Below are 9,019 nucleotides of genomic sequence, written 5' to 3' on the forward strand. Positions count from 1 at the left end.
GGTAGATAGATGGTGGCGAAGCGATGATGTGAGCAGTGAAGGAGGGCGATCAGGTAGACAAAGAAGCAAGAAGAAAAAAAAAGAGAAAGATCGAAAAAAACCCACCAAAGCTTGAAGAACGAAACGCAGGAGGAGAAAGAAGAGAAAGAGGAGGAGGAGGAGGAGGAGGAAAGCGTTGAAGGAGAAAGGAGGACTTGCAGGGGAGAGGGGCCGAGCTTGTGAATCGAAACTGCGCATGTATGGATATATGTATAGCTGGGGATAGACCGTGTAGGGAGGAAGGCAGGTAGGGAGGTAGATAGGTAGGCAGCCAGGTCGTGTGTGTGTGTGTGTGTGTGTGTGTGTGTGTGTGTGTGTGTGTGTGTGTGTGTGTGTGTGTGTGTGTGTGTGTGTGTGTGTGTGTGTGTGTCACTCACGTCAGAAGCACCTGTATGTATGTTCCCTTCTCACGTCACAACATATCAGAGTTTCCCAGGCAGGTGAAGGGAGAGGAGGAAGAGGAGGGAAGTAAAGGCGGTGGTGATGGCAGTGTTCTTGCTGTTGTTATTACCATTAGCGGCGATGGTAATGAGTTTAGCGGCACGGCGAAGGAAAAGCGAAGAGAAGAGACGGCAAGTGAAGGCGGGGTGGGGTAGGCAGTGAGTCAGGAGGGAGAGAGAGAGGAGGTAAAGGTGTTTGTGATGCTATTGTGCTATGATCATGACTTTGGGGACGTGGAGGATGAGAGAATACAAGACAAAGCAAGGCAGGAAAGGAGGAGGAGGTGGGGGTCGTGGCTGAGGTGAACAAACGCAGCAGAGGTAGGAGTTGTGTGTGTGGCGAGGCGCGGCAGGTGTGTTGGGACCTATTGATTGCTGCTGGAACGTGGAGTGCGGGGCTGCTGCTGCTGCTGGTTCAGGTGGAATGTGACTCGCCTGGTACACCGACGCCGCCCTCTTTCCCCTGCTACTGCAAAACGCCACCATCACCACCACCAGCATTGCAACACTACCAGCACCACCACCTTCACTAGTCAACACCACTGTCACTGCTAGTAATATTACTGTACAGCTTCTCGTCATTTCCATTACCAAACCATACGTCATCACCATCTTATCTCTGCTTCACACACACACACACACACACACACACACACACACACACATACACACACACACACACGCCATTAAGTACAGTCAACAACCCCGTTCGTCTAATCTACCACGCCTGCTAAATCATATGGTGTGTGTGTGTGTGTGTGTGTGTGTGTGTGTGTGTTCGTTATGTATGTCTGCAGCCGTGATTTAGCCTCCTGAATGTTACTGCTTCGTGATCGATTTGTTTACTGTCGCAGTATGTGAAGGACGAGGCGGGGGCGGTCAGGGGCGGGGAGAACTCAAAGCAGGAGGGGAGGAGGTGGGAAGCGGGAGCGGCGAGTCTGTTACGTGGCCGGAGGAGCATGGCGGGGAGGAGGAGGCAGGAGCAAAGGGCGCAGAAACACACACACACACACACACACACAGACTCAAGTCCACCTAATATGGAAGTTGGTAAAACGAGGCCTGCATTCTCATTGTCCATGCTCGTCGTGTGGTGGTGGTGATGGTGGAAGTGGAGGTGGTGTTGCTGCTGGTGGTGGTGCGGGGGGGTGGTGCTTGGGGCCACAGCGTGCAGAGAGAAAGGCGAGGGAGATCTGGCAACTGGCGTGGGTTTAGGTGGAGCCGCGGCCGCCGCCATCCCGCCACCGCCGCGCCGTTACACTTGGTAACCTTCGGGCGACGAGGAAGGTGTGCCGTGCTGTCGCTCCCGCCAGGCCCAGGCACCACCAGCCACAGGTCACCGATGGCTCCCTGTGGTTGTGGCGGGCCTGGGCTGTGCTGCGATAGGTCGGTGCTGCGGCGGCCTCCTGTGGTGTGCGGTGCTGTGGCTTGCAGAGGATTAAGCAACGTCTGAGGCAGTAAAGCGGTTCATGCGTGATACGGATTCCTGTCAGCGTTTATGGCTCTGAGGACAGCTCGCGGAAACTTTGACGGGCTCTTGGAGATGTTATTTGTCAGTGGCCTATGTGAACGTTATTTACTGGTGGTGGAGCTTTGGTGGGGGTCCGTGTTTGTGTATGACGGAAGAGTGACAGGTGGGCGGGTGACGCGGAGCCTGTCACGGAAATGACATAACCTCTACAAACACCGGCGGGAAAGACTTTAACTTAGTGATGGAGGTGTAACGATGCAGCAATTATCTTTCTCCAGATGTAGTACAAAACCCAAAGTGTGATACTTATTGAATAAAACGAGTTAATGTTTTCTAAGATCTCTGATTCTCACTCCTACATGACTGGTTGGGTTTTTTAAAGTATTTCAAACACTAAGAAGAAACTCGTACTGCGTCGGATGCCATTATGATGTCTGGCCAGGTAAACAGGAAGAGCAAGCAGTGTCTTACGTGTCAGGTGATGTGATGAGGCAACACTGAAGAGCAGTGTATCTTATGTTCCTTGCGTCAGGTCAGGCGTATGTTACATAGGTGAATGAGATATCAAAATGTGTCACGGTAACGCTGTGTGGCTGTCGTCTGTGTGTTACATCCTCGCAGCATGATGGAACCGACAAGACAAGGCGAGGGTATTAGTAAGCTGAATATTATACCCAAGATCGAAGTGACAGATTAAGTGATAGATGAGTGTGTGTTGACGGTGTAGTAATAATGCTAATAAACGACGCGGGAAAGAGGATGCGGTATGAACTTAAATTAAACTTTACATAATGATTTTTTTAGTTAACTATTTATACTTATTTCTTTATTTGATTTTTTGTTTTTTACTAGTGAAATCAGTGCAACCTCATGAAAGCAATAACGATATAATGATAAATATAAATAATTATACATACAGTTCCGTGATTTAACTCGTGGTTTCAAAGTCGATTTATTTGCCAATCTATTTATTTACTTTGTTTTTCTCTTGCTGTCAAAATTGATGCAGCCTCATGAAAACACAATGAAACAAAATAACAGTACGCAGAGTGCCGTGATAAGTGACTGACAGGCGGCTTCACACAGTGAACGCTTGAAAAATTCCTTATTCCACAAGTTATGTTCTCGTATAATCTCTCCTCTTGTGTGAAACTAGTGATTGACGGGCTTCTTTTCATCCGTTTTTACTCCACTTGAATTGTCTCCGCTATAAAAGAAAAAAATGACGCTTTGATTTTCGTGTTTTGGGGTGGAGTGAAAAAAACTGTCACATGAATTCCCCTAAGACGAAGTGTTTTGTTGACTATACCGTCTTGAACATCACCGTAGAACATGTGACCAAGAACACCAAGTAAAAAACAAAAACGTGAACGATATATCTGCTTGATGTCGTGAATCCGGTCACGTCCTGGTGGTGGTGTGAATAATAATGAAGCCAATTAACTCTGATTCAAAATATTACTCACTCATTGGTTGGTATTCCGTTTCAAGGTTAAGAAAGAGAAAACGTATTCCCACACGTAATTACTCGATTTAATGAAGTATTGATAAATTGGAATATCACTGTGAATTAAGTAGAGGTTGTGTTAGTATATCCATGGGTTGTTTTATGAGCCTGGTGATAGTTTGACAAGACTTTCTTTGATAAATTGGAAGAATAATGTGACTGCCGATATCTCAACCCGTTTAGCGGAGACGTCGTTCTAAAATCCATATCCACAAACATTAATTTTCGGCACTTACGATACACCTTCATTTGATAAGACTTAAGAAGAGTTGTTATTATATCCATGGGTTGTTTTATGAGCCTGGTGATAGTTTGACAAGACTTTTTCTGCACCCGAAATTGATTTGTCTTTTTGACCACTCCTCTCTACTCTATTCAGGAGTAGTAAGTAGCGGGCTTTTTTTTATTATTGTTTTCTTTTTTTTACGCCCTTGAACTGTCTCCTCTGCTGTAAAAAAAAAACGTGAATGTGAAAAATACTCACGAGAATCCGATTTATCTCGTTTGTGGCCTTCGGAAAGATTTGTTATGAGAGTCGAAAGCATCTGAGAACACATAACACAGACGCACATATTTGAGTTGGTGCTTTATCGCATCTCCCTCGAAGCTGGAAAAATAAAAACTGATTGCTAGAAGAGATATTTCCCAAGGTACCTCAGTGTGCTATGGCCCCACGGGCCACGTGCTGCTGTATCGTCAGGCTGTTTCCTATACTAAACCTAAACTGTTACCAATACTAAACTGATTGCAAGAAGAGATATTTCCCAAGGTACCTCAGTGTGCTATGGCCCCACGTGCTGCTGTATCGTCAGACTGTTACCTATACTAAACCTAAACTGTTACCAATACTAAACTGATTGCGAGAAGAGATATTTCCCAAGGTACCTCAGTGTGCTATGGTCCCACGTGCTGCTGTATCGTCAGGCTGTTATCTATACTAAACCTAAACTGTTACCAATACTAAACTGATTGCGAGAAGAGATATTTCCCAAGATACCTCAGTGTGCTATGGCCCCACGTGCTGCTGTATCGTCAGGCTGTTACCTATACTAAACCTAAACTGTTACCAATACTAAACTGATTGCGAGAAGAGATATTTCCCAAGGTACCTCAGTGCGCTATGGCCCCACGTGCTGCTGTATCGTCAGGCTGTTACTTATACCAAACCTAAACTGTTACCAATACTAAACTGATTGCAAGAAGAGATATTTCCCAAGGTATCTCAGTGTGCTATGGCCCCACGTGCTGCTGTATCGTCAGGCTGTTTCCTATACTAATTAATTCACGACGCTCTTAATCACACGGATAATCCAGAGCTTAGCACATTATTCATCCACCTCTTTGGTCTGCCTGAGTCTACCTGCCACTGCTGTTGTCCACGGATTAGCAACACTCGCTGATGATTGCGGATGAGGAAAAAAAATAGATAAACCAGTATATAGGAAAGATAAGTAAACATAGATTAAACATGAAAGATTCGCTCATACCTTGATTTATGATATCTCTGAAATTATAATGTACAAGAAATTGTTATCTTCAGTATCTGCTTCCATTATTTTTTCATGGTAGTAATGCAGCTAATGTTACAGAAGAATATTAACACACACACACACACACACACACACACACACACACACCATCCTGTCCTGACCGTCACACACACACACACGCCTTTCATTCATTCATCCCTTTGCCAGCGTTATCTCTTCTCTTCTTTTTTTTTCCACCGAACTCCTCATTCATTCCTTTCAGTTCTCCGGTAGACAGACAGACACTTTTCATCACTAACTTATACAACACACACACAGAGGAGTCACTGTCTTTAGCTTCGTGTATCGCTTCATCAGTCAGTCACTCCTCATCGCCTCTCTGTTGGGTGTAAGGGATGTCAGATTGTGAAAGGAAGCCGTGGAGAGAGAGAGAGAGAGGGGGGGGGGGGGGAGATCACTCAAAGATGGGAGGATCGTAAAACAGTTCATCAAACGGCTAACTCCTTTGATCAGGCTGCCTCATCCACGTGTGTGTGTGTGTGTGTGTTCTCAACCACTCTTTAACAATGTACGAATATAGTAAATCTTTCTTCATTTCACATTTTCCTCTCCTTTATTATTTCTGTACACATTTTCCTTTTCTATTGTACCACCCCCGTTTTCTTGTTACCTTTCCTATTAATTGGCCTTGAACTGTCTCCTCTGCTGTAAAAGAAGGAAATAAATGGGAAATTTGTGGAAGGGGGAGGAGTGAAAGGAAATACACCGGCCTCTTGCAGACTCATTACGTTCTTATGTTCTTATGTACACGACGTTTGAGATCATGAAGTTATTTATTATGTAATGTTCGCGTGGCGGTAGGGATGAGGATGCCAGTAGGGGGTGCAGGCTGGTTATTCCTTTGACGGTTAAATAGTTAGTGACATGCAGTTCCTTGTTACGTTCAGGGAAATAAGGAAGAGAAAACTTACAACCTTGCGATTTATGTTGTGTCCTATACTATACTTTTTTTTTTACCGATCCCAACCGTATTTTCTTTTTATTTATGTTATTTACCTTATCTATCACCGTCAAATGATCCTAAAAATATATACATTCCTTTGTTTATAACCCTATTCTTCATTAATTTATTTTTCATATCTTTATTTAATTTTTGTCTGTTACATTCAAGTTGCCTTCTCAATGTCAATGCCCTTCATACACTTCTTATTCATTTATTTATTTATTTATCTCTTTATTTACTTTTTTGTCTTGCGGTCAAGTCGTCAATGCCATCTCCAATATTGTCCGTCGTGTCCAGTAGCCTCATTATCTCTTAAAGCAATGCACCACCGAATTGACTTCCACTCGTAACGGTGCTCTCCCATCATCATTAGCGCTGCATCTCACACCTCGTTTCATTATGTTTACAAAGCACCACCACAACCACCAGTCGTTTGCTGTGTATACGTACTTTTTTTTTTAAAGTTTACAACCACATAACCATCACACCTTCAACCTCTTTCCCCTTCCTCCTCCTCCTCCTCCTTTTCCAATTCATCTTGCTCCCATTCGCACAGTTTCAGGTTATTCGTTTCTCACGCCACTTTCACATGCCACGACCTTCACTAGTATCTCGGCCCTATCTTCAAATTAAACATTATCCCATTCATCTCTTGTCTCGCTCCCAGCTCCAGACTATATACCAGAGCAGAGTTGTATCGGATGTCAGATTTCAGAGATCCGCGGATGTGTATGCGGATGTCATATGTACATATTTTGCGGAAGCGGATGCAGATTTGTTTCTACCAAAATGCGGATGCGGATATTAAATTATGACATCTTCACGGATGCTGATGCGGATGTGTTTATGATTTTGTTAATTCACTATACACTCTCCAGTGAATTACCAAATGCCTGAACACATGAAAATTACATTTCCGCTGTGAAAAATCCGCTTCATCGGCAACTCTGCTCATGCGCCCGCTACACCACCGGGCACACGCCACAACACTCGTGCGATAAAAAATGCTCAGCGCTGCCAGTTCATATTTTTCAGTCCTATTTTTGTATAATTACACAATATATAGTTAATGAAGCACTGAAATCTTTCTTGTGAACTTTAAGAGGGAGTAGGGTCTACATACACATTACACAGACATGCATAATGCATGTATATATCATTTACATACACACACACCGTCGCACGACACACACAGTCACACACACATTCTCAGATACACAAACAATCTCTCTCTCTCTCTCTCTCTCTCTCTCTCTCTCTCTCTCTCTCTCTCTCTCTCTCTCCTTGCCAGCCAGGCTGCTTCCCTTCATACTTACGCAATATTACATATAGTACATACAGTACTATTACACAGTACATACATACATACTTTTACAAATTTACATGATACATACATACTACATAGTCACTATGTAAAATTATCTCCCTCCTTCTGCCCTTCCGCAAAACTCTTGACACATTAGGTTGTGTAAATTTGAAAGAAAATGAATACAAGGTGTAATTTTAGTAGATAATTAATTAAGTATACGTGCATTAATTTATTTTTTTCAACTTCGCAAGCTTCGTACTCTTTAGTGTCCTTAGTCTTTGTAGTCCTTCTTTTCATCCTTTTCCAGTGTGTTTGTTTATCTATTACTAATTCATATGTATTCATTGTATTCAGTTTAGCTTTCTACCACCAGTAACTAATTCTGATGTTTTCCTCACACTGTATACCAGATTTGACTATAGTTTCCTTCTTTCCATCTTTTTCTGGTTTGTTAGTTTCAATAGTTGTACCCATATAGATACTTCCAATGTATGCAGTTTTAGTTTCACACCCTCAGCTTCTAACTAACCAACTAAATAACATGGTTTCCTCCCTCCCATCCTTACTCACTGTATTAGTTTCCCTATTACTATTACCCATGTAAATGTCTTCCATGTATACAGCAGGAGATTATGATATACCAGCCTTCAGTTTTACATCATTAACCCAGCCTCTTAATTCAGATTCTTTCTTCAATTAGCTCCAGAGTATATTGCAACATTCACTCGTGTTTAATTTCTCTTGTTTTCATCCAATGCATTTGTTCTCCTCACTTCTGCTACATACACTTCTAGACTTGAATTTGCGTATAGCGTCACACCTTGCTCTCACTCATTTCTTTTTTCAATATCTTACATATAACTTTTCTTGGTTACATCAATGGAGACAGCTCGAGGACAAAACAAGCATAAAGAAAAACTCAAAACAGCTGCCACAAAGAGAGACCAACAAAGAAAAGCCTCCAAAAACACAGACACAAAGAAAATAGAAGTGCCAAAGTGCACATAATCTAAACAGGTTGGAGAGCTGTCTTGATACTCCCTCCTGATTAACTGTTTTACGACCTTTACATCTTAGTGTGATTTTTTGTCCCTCTTCCACACGCCGGCCTCTTGCAGACTCCTTACGTTCTTATGTTCTTATGTTCTAATTTCCATTCACAACTTCAGTATCAGTCATAGGAAGGAGGACACACAGCTAACCTTCAAACTACCAAGATGAATAGACGTTTTCCCCACACTATCAATAACCTAAATTGTACGCCAGGATTTACTTCCACGCCATCAGAGTCAATGCAGCGTGTTCATTTTCCCATTTTCCCTGAAGAGCTTACAATTATTTCGCTAAGTGTTTTGGCATTCATTTTTACGGATTTATTTCTTCGTCCTTTCCTGCCTTTCTATCTTTGTACATGAGAACACTAAGGGTCGTATTTTAAAACATTTCGTCGCCCAAGTTCACATATTTGACAAGGCTTTCGTAGGAGCTGTAGGCCTTTCCAGGGGTAGTTTTATGACCCCGGTGGTAGTTTGACCCTTCCTCTGTGCCATGAACCTTAAAAAACACTCATGAAAACCCGATTGATCCCCTCTTTGACCTTTAGAAATAGTTGATGTGAGAAGTGATGATGTCTTAAAATACAGCCCTAATTCTTGTCTGGTATAACCCATTCACGTGTAACATCTCTCGTTCCTTGTGGTCTTCGTTCTCGGGTCCTTCCAGCAAATGGGAGACTGTGGCAACCTTGGCTCAGTGCGGAG

General features: G+C 43.0%; 1 protein-coding gene across 5 annotated transcripts in view; it reads left to right on the forward strand.

Moving 5' to 3' along the window:
* The window catches only part of LOC126998465 (titin-like), a 112,955-nt gene that overhangs the window by 73,755 nt on the left and 30,181 nt on the right, over positions 1-9,019 (forward strand). For 3 of the 5 annotated variants that reach the window (XM_050860181.1, XM_050860179.1, XM_050860180.1), the window contains one exon: positions 8,982-9,019. This exon is cut by the window's right edge and continues 118 nt beyond it. The exons of the other annotated variants lie outside the window; for them this stretch is intronic. In XM_050860181.1, coding sequence (XP_050716138.1) covers positions 8,982-9,019 — 38 coding nt within the window. The remainder of the gene's footprint in view (positions 1-8,981) is intronic. 5 annotated transcript variants of the gene reach the window in all.

The sequence above is a fragment of the Eriocheir sinensis genome, chromosome 14 (genome assembly GCF_024679095.1).
Source record: "Eriocheir sinensis breed Jianghai 21 chromosome 14, ASM2467909v1, whole genome shotgun sequence".
In the NCBI taxonomy this organism is placed as follows: domain Eukaryota; kingdom Metazoa; phylum Arthropoda; class Malacostraca; order Decapoda; family Varunidae; genus Eriocheir; species Eriocheir sinensis.